Source organism: Rhinatrema bivittatum, chromosome 9, assembly GCF_901001135.1.
Source record: "Rhinatrema bivittatum chromosome 9, aRhiBiv1.1, whole genome shotgun sequence".
NCBI lineage: Eukaryota > Metazoa > Chordata > Amphibia > Gymnophiona > Rhinatrematidae > Rhinatrema > Rhinatrema bivittatum.
The window spans coordinates 164946434-164961438 of record NC_042623.1 but is presented as its reverse complement, the minus strand read 5'-3'; the positions used below and the strand labels follow the sequence as shown (position 1 = coordinate 164961438).

General features: G+C 46.9%; 1 protein-coding gene across 2 annotated transcripts in view; it reads left to right on the top strand.

Annotated features, from left to right (window-relative positions):
* The window catches only part of LOC115098937 (nuclear body protein SP140-like protein), a 129801-nt gene that overhangs the window by 95893 nt on the left and 18903 nt on the right, over window positions 1-15005 (top strand). Inside the window, exons 14-15 of one of the 2 annotated variants that reach the window (XM_029616066.1) lie at window positions 9452-9517; window positions 10577-10710. In XM_029616066.1, the coding sequence (XP_029471926.1) occupies window positions 9452-9517; window positions 10577-10710 (200 nt within the window). The remainder of the gene's footprint in view (window positions 1-9451; window positions 9518-10576; window positions 10711-15005) is intronic. The other variant, XM_029616067.1, reaches the window with a different exon arrangement.

Sequence of the window (15005 nt, the reverse complement as noted above, 5' to 3'; positions counted from 1 at the left end):
GGCTATTCCAGGCCCCAGCACCATGGAGGCATCTACGCAGAACCCCCTGCTGGAGGGTCTTCGTCCCACAGCCCGCCATTTCCCCTTCCTACATGCCAGATAGGGCCCTATCTGGCATGTACCCCCTGGACTCGGCAATCAAGGATATGCTGGCGTGCCCTAAGGTGGACGCCTTGGTTAGTGCTGTGGTCAAGCGCACTACCATTCCAGTGGAGGGGGGGCCGGCCCCCCCTCCAGTGGAGGGGGGGCCGGCCCTTAAGGAGGCTCATGACTGACGCCTGGACGCCATCCTGAAACAAACCTTTGAGGTGGCAGCTCTGTCTTTGTGAATCGCAACCTGCTGCACAGTGGTGACGCGTTCCTGTTTGTCACAGGTCAGGAACAATGCTCTGGCAGCGGATATGGAGTCCGCTCTCTCGTTCCTTACGGATGCCGCCTCCGACCTAGTCCATACGACAGCCAAGGGGGTCTCATCTCAGTAGCAGCCAGGAGGCAGCTCTGGATACAGAATTGGTCAGCTGATGCTCCTTCGAAGACACGTCTCACTAGAATGCCGTTCAAGGGTTCTCTCCTGTTCGGCAGCGACCTAGATAAACTGGCCAGCACATGGGGTGCCTCTCCAGTACCTCGACTGCCGGAAGACAGGTCCAAGAGGAACCAGCGCACCTTTCCGAGGCCCTCCAGAGGTAGAAGCTCCCAACGCTTCACTCCTTATAGGAGTCGCTACCAGGCACCTCGTCCTCAGGCCAGGAACCAGTCCTTTCGGACCAAGCAGCACAAGAGGGGAGCCGGCTCGGGTTCAGGTCCCGGCCGCACCTCACAATGAGAATCAGCCGATCCATCCGGGGGACGGATGGATCCGGGGGACGGATGGTTAACCCTCTTCTACCCCAGATGGGTCGAGATTACATCGGACCAGTGGGTCCTCACCATCATCCGAGAGGGGTATTATCTGGACTTCCATCACATCCCTCCAGACAGGTTTGTGGAATCTCCATGTCCAATCCACAAGAAGGCAGCAGTGGAAGCTACTCTGGCGAGGCTTCTGTCCTTGAAAGCCACAATCCCAGTACCTGCATGGGAAATGGATTCTGGGCACTATTCCATTTATTTCATGGTACCCAAGAAAGAGGGCACCTTCCGACCCGTCTTGGACCTCAAGTCAGTCAATCGATACTTAAAGGTCCCGAGGTTTCGCATGGAAACTCTGCGCTCAGTCAAGACAGCAGTACAGCCAGGGGAATTCCTCACGGCCTTAGACCTGTCGGAAGCCTACCTGCATATCCCGATCCATCGGGATAATCAGCGCTACCTACGCTTCAAGGTTCTGGGACGACACTTCCAATTCTGGGCTCTGCCCTTTGGGTTAGCCACGGCGCCGCGGACTTTCCCCAAGGTGATCGTAGTGGTAGCAGTGGCGCTCAGACGGGAAGGAATCCTTGTCCATCCCTACCTAGACGATTGGCTGATCAGGGCGAAATCACGAGAGGAGAGCAACCAACAGAGTGATCTCCCTTCTGGAAAGCCTGGGATGGGTAGTCAACCTAAACAAGAGTTGCCTACAGCCTTCCCAATCACTGGAATACTTGGGAGTCCAGTTCGACACCCAGGCAGACAAAGTCAGTCTCACCACCAAGAGAAGGTTAAAACTCCAGACGCGTCTACGGTCCTTGATGGGAGCCAGCCGGCCCATAGCTTGGGATTATCTGCAGGTTCTCGGTCTCATGGCATCCACCCTGGAAGTGGTACCCTGGGCGCGGGCCCATATGAGACCACTACAACGCTCCCTCCTCGTTCGATGGAGCCCATGCTTCCGGAATTACTCCGTGCATCTACCTCTACCAGCCAGAGTGCGGACCCAGCTACGGTGGTGGTTGCAGTCCAACCACACGAGCAGGGGGTCAAAGATGTCCTCCCCCACGTGGATTCTGCTCACCACAGATGCCAGCCTGAGCGGATGGGGAGCACACTGCGAAGAACTCACCACCCAAGGGCGGTGGAACAGAGAAGAGTCGGGGTGGAACATCAACCATCTAGAGGCACGGGCAGTCCGGTTAGCCTGCCTGCAATTTGCTCACAGACTGCGGAACAGGGCAGTCAGAGTGATGTCCGACAACGCCACCACGGTGGCATACATCAACCGTCAGGGCGGAACCAGAAGCCGACAGGTGTCCCTAGAGATAGCCCCGCTGATGGCTTGGGCAGAGGCGAATCTCCAGGACATCTCCGCCGTCCACATTGCCAGAAGGGACAACACCGCGGCAGACTTCCTCAGCAGGGAAAGCCTAAATCCGGGAGAACGGCAGCTGTCCCCCACAGCCTTCCAGATGATTGTGGATCAGTGGGGGATTCCGGACATGGACCTACTAGCGGACAGGTCCAATGCTCAAGTACCCAGATACTTCAGCCGCAAGCGAGATCCGTTCTCTCACGGGATCGACGCCCTGGTTCAGCCATGGCCTCCAGGGGCACTGCTATACGCCTTTCCGCCGTGGCCCCTGCTGGGCGCCCTGATACACAAGATTCAGAAGCACAGGGGCCTAGTTCTTCTAGTGGCACCAGACTGGCCAAGAAGACCCTGGTACGCGGACATGAGAAGACTTCTGGCAGGGGAGCCCCTTCCCCTGCCTCCTCTCAGGGACCTGATATGTCAGGGTCCCATCCTCCACGAGGATCCGGCTCAATTCTCTCTTACGGTCTGGCCATTGAGAGGGCTAGGCTGAAGAAAAGAGGTTACTCGGAGCCGGTTATAGAAACACTCCTCCGAGCTCGCAAGTTTTCCACATCCCTCACCTACGTAAGGATCTGGAGACTATTTGAAGCCTGGTGCGACATTCATGGCACCAATCCACATGCGACCACAATCCCTATTGTTCTGGATTTCCTGCAGGATGGGCTTCAGAAGGGCCTCTCCCTCAGCTCCATCAAGGTTCAGGTGGCTGCGCTGTCTTGCTACGGTCCCAGGAGGGAGGGCAAGACTATTGCCACGCACCCTGATGTTTCCCGCTTCCTGAAAGTAGTCAAGCACATTCGTCCACCACTGAAGTGGCCAGTGCCTCTGTGGAACCTCAACATAGTTTTGGATTTCCTCGCGGGATCCACCTTCAGACCTCTCCGGGGCCTGTCTCTCCGTTCTCTCACTTTGAAGATGGTGTTCCTGCTGACAGTGTGTTCAGCATGCCGCATTTCGGAAATACAAGCGCTGTCCTGCCGTGATCCCTTTCTCAGAATCACTCCAGAGGCTATCCATCTCCGCACGGTTCGCTCCTTCTTGCCTAAAGTAGTCTCACAATTTCACCTCAACCAAACCATATCCTTGCCAACCAAGGCAGGTTTGAAGAAATCAGAAGAAGGGTGTTTGCTACGCCATCTCGACATCGGCAGATTGCTGCCCAGATACCTGGAAATGACAGAAGCAGTACGAAAGACGGACCATCTGTTCGTCCTTCTCAGCGGGAAGAAACAAGGAGAAGCGGCCTCTCGGCCCACAATCGCCCGTTGGATCAAAGAAGTTATCAGAGCGGCCTACGTAGAGGCCGGGAAGTCACCACCTCTACAGGTCAAGGCTCATTCTACCAGAGCCCAAGCAGCATCTTGGGCAGAATCTAGGATGCTGTCGCCCGCAGAAATATGTAAGGCGGCGACATGGTCCTCCCTCCATACCTTCTCCAGGTTTTATCGTCTGGATGTCCAGGCCAGGGAGGACACAGCATTTGCGAGGGCAGTCCTACGCGGTCCTCAGGCAGCCTCCCGCCCGGTTCGGGAGTAGCTTTTGTACATCCCACTTGTTCCGAGTCCATCTGCTACACACTAGGAAATGTTGAGACTACTTACCTGATAATCTCCTTTTCCTTAGTGTATGCAGATGGACTCACCATCCCGCCCGGCTGCCAGTATACATGGGTTGCACCAGTTCAAGGTAAGGCATGTCATTTCTTACACGAGAACGTCCACTCTACCAGGTGTCGATGCCTTCCGGTTGGGAACGCTGGCGGTCTCCAGCTACTATCAATCGGTCAGGGGAATCCTGTTTCACTAATTCATTGATCGGTCAGTACACATATATCCATAACAGCTTTTGCAAGGAAGATTACTGAGTTGCTTCACTTCCTGTGGGGGTATATGTACCCGTGCTGACGTCAGATCCGTCTCCAACTGCTAGCACGAGCACACTATACCCACTTGTTCTGAGTCCATCTGCATACACTAAGGAAAAGGAGATTATCAGGTAAGTAATCTCAACATTGCAAGACATTGGACTTTACAGATTTGAAAAAATTGTAAAAATGAATTACACAGACTATAAAGAATATATAACGTTAATTCTCTGGTGTTGCTGCTTTAAAAACTGTGTGTTACCTGAAAGCAAGAAGAAATCAGCATTAATTTACAATTTTTTAGCCCTGATCCAAAAATTACCGTACTTGTAGAGATAGTCTCAACAGATAAAGGGGTAGATTTTAAAAGCCTTACATGCGCCTGGCCTATTTTCAAAAGGCCCGGAGGCACGCGTAAAGCCCCGGGACGTTTTCTGAATGGGCGGGCAGGGGGTGGGATGGGGGCGGGGGAAGATGGTCCGGGGGCATGGTGTGGCGGTCTGGGGGCGTGGCTGGGTGGTCCGGGAGGCGTGGCCGATGACTCAGGCACAGGGGGCAGCCGGCCGGCACACGCAAGTTACGCCTGCCTCTGGCAACTGCCTCTGGCAGGTGTAGCTTCCAAAACAAAGGCATGGGAGCGGCCTCGGAGGGAACGGGGAAAGCCAGCTGGTCTCTCCGAGGGCATGGCGCACACAAGGTGCACTACTGTGCACCCCCTTGCGCGCGCCGACCTCCTGATTGTGTAACATGCGTGCAGCTGCGCGCGCATGTTATAAAATCAGGCATACATTTGTGCTCGCCGGGTAGCGCGCACAAATGTACACCATGCGCGTACCTTTTAAAATCTGCCCCAAATAGTGTATTCAGTGAGGATGAAAATACCATAGATAAGTTGTCAAAATAGAAGTGTTTTCTGTGTAGATGTTAATACACAAGTAGTTAATAAGTCTACATAGAGACCTGGCTAATTTTCAAAGGATATAAGCCTCTAAATTGGTCCTTTTGAAAGTTTATTAGGGCTGAGTCCTAAGTTTAAGCTCCTGGTTTCATTAGACTACTAAATTATAAACATTACAAATAAATAAATATCTATATAAAATTATAAATTTCTCCGTGATTAAGCAGGATATCTAACCTCAAATGTGGGTGCCATCATCTGATGGAGCCTGGCACAGAAAACATATAGCACATTTTTGAGAACTTTGACTGAGCCTCACTGAATATGCCCATGCAGGGTCTCATCAGTTTAATAAGTTAGCTATATAAAATGCATGAAGTAGAGACCCAGTTCCACGAGAAACAGGTGAGTCTTAGTTATAGAATAGTTAATAGACCTAGGAAATTTTAATGCTGGGGAAGGATCAACAGAGGAGGGATGAGTGTATTTGGGTTTGCACTACATTCTTGTTATTTTGGGTTCTTGTAATTTTGGCTGGACAAGAATCAATTGTTATGTATTTGATCGCTCTATGGTTGATTATATTATGACATTATATAAATTTTATGTGAGCTGCTTTGATATACCATGAAAGTTGGGATATTAAGGCAAAATAAGTAACTAAATAAATAGATTTGGATGGTTAAGCTGCTGTATTGATTGCTCTTAGGGCAATATCTTCAAATGAGAATATTTCGCTCTTACCATGACAAGAATGAACTCTCTTAAGCCAGGATATGATCTTAATCTCTCAGATTTGCTGTTAGTGCTCTTCTTATTACTTGCATTGTGCCAAAGAGAGTGCATCATTCTGAAGTTCATAGGTTGTATTCAGTTCAGGCAACATATCAAGGTGCACTTGGAAGTTATTTTTAATCAAGCTGGTGATGCACAATACAGATGTGCTGTGCCTTTACCAAAATTTCTCCCTCTCTGATTGCATCACTTGCTACGTGATAATCTTCTATCTCTCAATATGTAGTAGGGATGTGCATTCAGGAGAAATGAAATAGGAAATAAGACAAAATTTCCTATTTCTTTTTGGGTTGTTTTCAAAACAAGACGATTTAAATTCAGACAAAATTTCATTGGAATTTTGTTCCATTTTGAAAATCGGGAAAAAAAGGTTACCTGTTGGGTCTAGGCCTAGGCCTAGGCCTAAAGCCAGGGTCTTATATAGGGAATAGACCGAGACCCAAAGCAATGGCTCTGGTCTATGCCCAAGCATGACACTGGCTCCTCAGCCTAGGTCAGACGCTGAGGCCTCACCTAGGCATAGGCCACGGCCTATGCCCAAGTGCAACACCGGGGTCTCGGCCTAGGACCTGGCCTGATGCTGGGACCTTGGCCGAGACCTGAGCTAAGGCCCAGGCCTGGGAAATCTCCTGACCCTTACTGACCTTATCTGGTGGGAATCCGATGCCTCATCCAGGCCCAAGTCAAGGCCTGATGCCAGGGCCCAGCCTGGAGGCTAGGTTTCAACACCAGGGCCTCAGCCCAAGGTCAGGCCCAAGCCCAGCTGCAGGAGCCCAGGCCTCGTATGTCCGTCGTCTTCTTTCTTCATCATCTTTCTTGAAATGTCGCCATCTGCAGGGAATGCGCCAGAGTAAGAAGGGCACCATTTTGTTATATGATATTTCATTGAACCTACCATGCCATAGACCTATGCAAGGCTAAGGTCTCATTGTCAGATCCCCCCTGGACCAAGTAAGTGGGGGCTGGGGAGGATCCTATCCCTGGCTTTTTTTCAGGTGGGAGGGATGGGCGGTGGGGAAGTGATGCCTCTTGAGACCCCATTTCTTTTCTTTCCGTTCCTGGCATATTTTTCAATGTTTTATTTAGTTTATTAAACTAAATAAACAAAATAAACATTAAATGAAAAAACATTTGTGGGGAAAATCTCCCCTCCCCCCCCCAAAAAATGAAACAAAATGTTTTCTTCTGTACACCCCTAGTACAAAACAGTTGCTTGGTACTGACATTTCTATTAGTGCTTTTCTTGTGTTTTTCTTCTTTATTACTATATCTGGTTTTCTAGCATCAAGCTTGTTGTCATTTGGAAAGGTAATGTTCTAGATGGTCATAAATTGTTTATTCTCTGCAATTCTGTCAGGGTCATTATGCCAGTATTTTTCTTGTACAGCAGTTTTATAGTGTTTATTAAGGATGTGCAGCCCCAAAATTTTCAGTTCAGTTTAAGGTGAATTTTCAAATTTGTGCTCGTACAGAATAGCAGATGCACACACAACTAGCACATATTTGCATAAATGCTATTTTATAAACCTCAAACGTACACATGCAAGTTTGGTGCGTGAATGCATTTTCTTGTATAAAAAAGGGGCAGGCCAGGGATGTTCTAGGGCAGGACCAACATTTACATAATGAAGAAGCTAAAGTGAGGGAGATTGAAGAGGCATTTGACAAGAAGGAAGAAACCCAATACATGCAAGAATTCCAAAATACAAACAATAACCATCAGACTAGGCTCATTGTGCTAGGAGACTCAATTATCAGAGGCACCAATTTGGGAACTCTTTTCGAGGGAAACACTATAGTCAAAAGCTTTCCGGGATCTTTGGCTGGTAGAAAAGCTATTCAAATTGTCAATGTATTCAAAGAAGGCAAGGACTTTGAAGATGATATTTATCATCCATCTGGGAACCAATGACCTTGCTAGAAACAGTTTCCAAGTGGTACAGAAAGACTTCCAGTCTCTGGTGAAGCAGACTGGTCACATGGCAAAGACTATTGCCTTTTCAGAAGTCTTACCTGTTCATGGAAAGGGGAAAGAGAGGCTAAGAAATATACATAAATTCAATACATGGCTCAAAACTTGGTGCAAGGAACAATGTTTTGGATATATTGGAGGCTGGGGCGATTTATGGAATAGAAAAGGTCTCTATGTCAAAGATGGCTTACATCTGTCAGTTGCAGAAAAAGGATACTAAGGGATAAATTCAAATCCTATGCTGTTGCGACTCCTCCCATGGCCGGAGCCGCTCTGATTTCGGAGCGGCCTCGTAGGGAACGGGCAGCGCACGCAGGGCTTCAAACGCTGACACGTACAAACATGCGAGGTCCGGTGCCATCGTGGCCCCCATCTCGGTTCCATGAACCTGCTGGTAGAATTCATTTTTAAACAGACACAAGAGTTGATAAGAAGGTTCCGACACATTTTTTGGTGGAATTGGCAACAATTGCACTCACACCAAATTATTTTCTGTTTAAAAATGAATTCTACCAGCAGGTTCATGGAACCACGATGGGGGCCATGATGGCACTGGACCTCGCATGTTTGTACGTGTCAGCATTTGAAGAGAGATTTATGAATTCTTCAGTTTGGTACAAACATGTGAGGTTATGGTGTCGTTATATTGACGATATTCTTATAGTCTGGTCAGGTTCCAAAGGAGAATTTGAAGATTTTTTCCATCATTTAAATGTTCAGGATGTAAATCTCAAATTTGCATGCGATATTCAAACACAATGGGTTCCATTCTTGGATATGAAGGTAGGTAAGAAAGATGGATTTTTTGTGACTGAGCTGCATCGGAACCGCTAATCAGTGCATGTCACCCCTATGCTTTGTTACCATCCTAGAGATCCTTTCTGTTTGCGCCATACTTTTAAAATTCTGATTGAAGATAATTCTCTTCACTACTCATCAGATCAGCTTTGCTGGGTTTCTTGTAACTTCCTGAGAGCATCAGGACATTTTCATTTGTTTGCCTCAGAGTTCCTACAGCTGCATGGGGGTTTGAAGGAATACTTGAAATTAGAGACTAGATTAACCTTTGCCTGCCCTCTGTCAGTCATCACTTGGTGCGTGCTACAGCCACCCCATAAGAGAATGTTAAATGAGGGCTGCATATGAAAATTGTGCACAGTACACCGGCTTCCATAAAAAGGTGGCTATGTTCAACAAACTATATGGATTGAGGCAAAATCCATGGGTACTTTTCCCCCGTGGTCTTCACACCAGTTCTCAAAGGGAATGTGTGCGCATAGTTTCCATTTAAAAATTGTCTAGGAAAAATAAAAAAAAGTATATGCAGAGATTTGCACCTGCTTTTTCTACAGATACTTTGTTCTTGAAAAACCTACGCATGTTATTACCTCCCCTGATCTAACCCTGACCCGGGAAAACCTCCACAATAGTGGGTAAAATCATGCTTGTTGAGGAGAATGCACATATTTTTATCCATGTACAGTAGGCTGGGCAAGTTTTAAAAAATCACTTTTGCCAGTGTAAATGGCTTTTTAAAATTTCCCTCTTAAATATCTACCCCGCCTGGGTTTTCTGGTAAATGAGAAATGATATGCACTGTCAATCAGTCCTTGTAAATAGAGCACCTGTATTTTTATCTCTACAAGTAGCTGATTTTGTAATCTAACTCTTTTTTTGTTGTTATTGCAGAAATCATATTTGAAATGCCATGATCATAGTTGTATGTGTGACATCTGTCTAGGCACTGAGCTTGGGGTATGTGTTTATCTATTTTCAAACCATCCAAGAACATGAAATGTCATGCATAACTATGAAATTCTGCCCCTTATACTGTCTGCACTGATATACAAATTAACTAAGTAAGAGCAATTCTAGACATAACCAAATGGGGCATTCTCCAACCAAAACTGTGTGATAAATTCATAATCTTTCTGCTTCTGAGATGGTATTGACCATAGAACATAGTGTGATAAACCTGTGACCAATCTACTGTCCATAAAGAGCAATGTCGTCCATATCACAGTGGTAAAACCTCATACCCTACAAATCTGTCATTTCACATAGTTATACATTTATAACCTAATTGTTATACCTATCCATACAATATCTCCCTAAGATAAATCCCCTTAGCTCAATACCTAAGAAATATCCTGTATGTCAGTCACATTAACAATGAAATGGCCTAGTGATTTGAGTAATGGTCTGGAAGCCTGAGATCAAAGCTTGATTTTGCTACCAACACTTGCTCTGACTCTGTGCCTCCAGTAACAATATAACTTGCAAGCTGTTCAGAGCAGTATATAAAGAATAAAATTAATTACATGATAAATCATGTCACATGCATGATTTTCTTGATGATTCCTAGCATCAGAGCATAAGAACATAAGAAATTACCATGCTGGGTCAGACCAAGGGTCCATCAAGCCCAGCATCCTGTTTCCAACACAGGCCAATCCAGGCTATAAGAACCTGGCAATCACCCAAACACCAAGAAGATCCCATGCTACTGATGCAATTAATAGCAGTGGCTATTCCCTAAGTAAACTTGATTAATAGCCATTAATGGACTTCTCCTCCAAGAACTTATCTAAACCTTTTTTGAACCCAGCTACACTAACTGCACTAACCACATTCTCTGGCAACAAATTCCAGAGCTTAATTGTGCGTCGAGTGAAAAAGAATTTTCTCTGATTAGTCTTAAATGTGCTACTTGCAGCAGTGCTTACAGTGGCCTGTATTGTAATATTGGAAATATCGCCTGGATTATTATGAATTTTGCTAATGAATATTTATGCTCTTTTACTATGCCGGCAGGAAGAGAATGATGATGAGTGTACAGTGTGCAATGATGGTGGAGATCTCATCTGCTGCGAAACCTGTCCGAGAGCTTTCCACAGAAAGTGCCACATTCCAGCTCCACCTCCCAATATAGAAGGAGAAGGCTGCACGTCAGTGAAACTTCTTTGTGATGCTAGATGTCTTTTGTAGCTCATGATTTCTTTTATTGGATCAACAAAAGAATTATCCAAGATGATGACATACATGTGCTTATGAGGGGAACTTGCATCATCAGAAAAGCTTATGTACAACACGATTTTTAGATAAGTTAACGCAGCTTTTACAAAATCCTGCTCTCTCCACGACCAATGCTGCTACTAGAAGTTTGTGCTTTCTGATAGGTGGATATAATATATGAGAGACCAATGGTGCTTGCTGTTTTTTGGAGTATAAAAGCAGCCTTTCATTGCAGTTGGAGCAAGAGCTGAACATGTCTGTATGCATTATCCCTTACAGCTGTATAACTCTATTTCATACATTAATAGGGGACCAAAATAACTTTGTAAAAAAATTGCTTACTTCAATAAGAACATAAGAAGGGCAATACTGGGTCATCAATCACAGCATGCTGATGTGGAAAGCGGAGCGTTAAAACTGCGCTGAAATTCAGCCCACAGTTTTCTATCGCACAAGTTACTTTGTTGTTGTTTTTTTTTCATTTCTGATGCAGTAAGCTAATATGCAGATGCATCAGGAGTTAACATGCGCAGAGACTCAGTTAACGTGTGCTCTCACAGATCTTCAGGCATGGCACATCTGACCCTCCCTCTCTCCTATGACATTCACTCCATGCTCAGGGGTATTTACATCCCTGTCACATGCAGAGAGCTGGGGGGGGCGGGGGAGGCGGGGATCAGTTTCCCTTTTGCTGACATCCTCAACCCCAGCATCCTCACAATCATCGACTTCCTGCACAATAAGTTCTGGAATCTTCAGGGTTTAAACATCAGCAGAGGAGTTGAAAAATATTTTATATGTATGTACATATCTATCTATCTTTCTATATGCTTGGACTCCTCATTCATATCCCCTTTCTTGTTTGCTTTGCTTCCTGGCAATCTCCATTGCTTTGCTTTATCAGCCTAGACTCCCTAGAGAGAGAAGAGTCCTGAGGAAGGACAATAGGATTATCCAGCCAGCAGCTCCTTTCATTTCAGTGCGAAATGCCAATACAGCAGCATTTGAATCTTTACTCCATCTCTGACCAGGAGTAAAGTTTCCAACGCTAAGAAAACCTGGATTAGGTCAACAAACTTATCTGCATTGGGGATAATATTTATTATTTAATGCCCTTATTTGCATGGGATTTCCATGCAAGGACACTAAGCAGGACACACAGTTTTACATGCATATTTAGTAAGTGTAAAACTCCTTGCTTCATTGGCAGTAATGTTTATATGCACAAAATGCACACACAACTACAGATAAAAGTGTGCATTCTACTGTGAGCACCATATTGCATTGACCTGCAGGTCATTTGGAAGTATCCAGCAGATCCTAATAGGAAGATTCATTCCCCGTTGCTTACTCCCAGTGCTGATCACATGTCTATTAGGCTAATAATTGTTAATGGACCTCCAGGAACTTGTTTAAATCCAGCTAAACTATTAAACTTGACCACATCCTTCTGATGGTCAGCAGAAAAAGGCAAGTGATATTGCCCTGTATAGGTCCCCAGTGAGACCTTATTTGCACTACTGTGTAAAGTTTTAGAGACCGTACCTTCAAAAAGTTATAAAATGATTGGTGTCTGTTCAGAGGGTTGCTACTAAAATGGTCAGTGATGTATGTTCTAAAGTATATGGCGACAGACTTAAAGATCTAAATATGTACACCCTAGAGCAAAGGTTCCCATACCTGCCCAGAGAACTCCCAGGTTCCATAGCACGCAAATTTATCTCATGCATATTCTTTGTGGGTATCCTGAAAACCTGACTTGTTGGGGGTTCTCCAGTACAGGTTTGGGAGCCACTGCCCTAGAGGAAAGGTGAGATAAGGGAGATACAATAGAGACATAAGAACATAAGAAGAACATAAGAACATAAGAAGAACATAAGAACATAAGAAAATGCCATACTGGGTCAGACCAAGGGTCCATCAAGCCCAGCATCCTGTTTCCAACAGTGGCCAATCCAGGCCATAAGAACCTGGCAAGTACCCAAAAACTAAGTCTATTCCATGTAACCATTGCTAATGGCAGTGGCTATTCTCTAAGTGAACTTAATAGCAGGTAATGGACTTCTCCTCCAAGAATTTATCCAATCCTTTTTTAAACACAGCTACACTAACTGCACTAACCACATCCTCTGGCAACAAATTCCAGAGTTTAATTGTGCGTTGAGACATTTAAATATATCCAAGGTTTCCATGCTTAGGAGGCAGGTCTCTTTCAAAGGAAAAGAGGCTCTCGAATGAGAGGTCATAGGATAAGGGAGATAGTGGGTAGACAAAGGCATATTCTAAGGAAGTGGTTTGCTAGAGAAAGGGTGGTTGATGCATGGAACAGCCTCCCAGTTGAGGTAATAGTGCTACGATGCTGCTCGCGGAGCCCATCCCACAAGCAGCCTCTCACCTTGCACCACCGGCCCGAGGCCGCAGGACGTTCTCTTCTCATGGCCTAGGCCGCCCCGGACCTCCGCTGACGCTCCTCATGGTCCAACGCCGCTGTATGCAGCAGGAGAGGCTGCTATTGTCTCTTTGTGGCAGGAGCCACTGCCAGGATTGCCTCTTCGCAGCCCTAGTGCCGCCGCCGACTTCACCCTCTTCATGCGGCAAGAAGTCGCTGTTGTCTTCATTTTCTTGGTGGCCCTGATGCCGCTACTGACAGCCTCCTTCATGTGGCAGGGATGCCACCAATGCTGGCTTCCTCCTTCACTCCCTGGGCCCTGCATAGCGCACACGCACACCCCTCAGCACCTTATTTAAAGGTCCAGAGGCGGGAAAAGCCCGCGGCCCCAACAGATGACCTCATCACTCTGTGCCTTGTCCAGCCCTATAAAAGGGCTCAGCTTTCACTCCTCAGGGCCTTTGCATGGATCCTGACAGTGGTCTGTGCCTCCTTTGCCATGCAAGGTTCTCCGTGGTCTTCGCTTGTCTTGATGGCTCTTTGTTTGATGTTAGATGCTCTGATGTTCCTGGTCTCCTTCATCTGATGTTCCTGGTCCTGTTCTTCACTGGAGTTCCTTCGTCATCCTGTTCCATATCCTGATGTTCCATGTTGCTGATGTTCTATGTCCCTGGCATTCCCTGTTCCTGATGTTCCATTTTCCAGTCCTGGTCCTGATGTCCTCATCTCCGACTCTTCGTCTTGCTTCCAGGTTTCCTGTTTGTCCACCGTTCCTGGCGTGCCACTGTTGAGGTCCGTAACCAGCCCATTGGGGGCTGTGTAGGGCACTTTGTGGCACAAGGCCTGTCTTCACGTTTTCAGTGCAAGTCTCCGGAAGGCCCTTGCTTTTAATGCTGAGGTCTGTTCCTGAATCCGAGTTCCGAAGTCTTGAATCCTGAGTCTTGAATCCTGTTCCTGGTCTTTGGAGTACCTTGTTCCTGCTTCCGTCCATGCCCTAGACTCAAGCCAGAACCTGCTCTGCTTCAGCGTAGTCTGTGACCAGTCATGGGCGGCTGTGTAGGGCTCGCTTCAGTGCAGGCCTCTCCTGAATCTTTGCCTTGTTTCCGGTTCCAAGTCTTCACTTTCTCGCCTGGAATCTGCTTTGCTTTCAGCGTGGTCCGTGACGAGCCATGGGTGACTGTGTAGGGTGTGCTGTGGTGCAGTACTCAACCTGTACTAGTACTTGAATCCTCGTCTGAGTCTTCCAAGCATCCTGAAAACTTGTCCGAGTCTTCCAAGTTCCTCGAGCCCTCGTCTGAGTCTTCCAAGTTCCTCAAGTTCTTGTCTGAGCCTTCCAAGTCCTGAGTTCCTTGTCTCATCTTGTTCCTGCCCTCAGCCTCCGTCTGGCCTCACGCACTCGTTGTTCCCAAGCGGTGGGTCTGGAAGAGCTATCGAGTGGTCAGAGGGCTACTCTTGAGACCAGCATTGGTTTGCTGGGTCTCACCGGTGTGTGCAGGTCCAGTGGAAGTCTGAGCCTGCCTTGTTCCAGTTCCACAATGTTCCAAGTCTTGATCCTGGTCCAGTCTTGTTCCAGCTCCAGCCCATGCTTGAACACTGTCACCTCCTGTGTCTTAGGGTTCCTCTCTGAGCCTTGCCATGGCTCAAGGGCTCGCAATCCCTCTTGAGCAAGCGACCGCACCTCCGTGCTCGCAACAGTAGAGGCAAAAACAATATCTGAATTCAAAAAAGCATGGGATAAACACATGGAATCTCTGAGATAGTGATGGGAATTGTAAAGCTAAATTAGTTTGGTGGATGGGCAGACTAGATAGGCCATTTGGTCTTTTTCTGCCATCATGT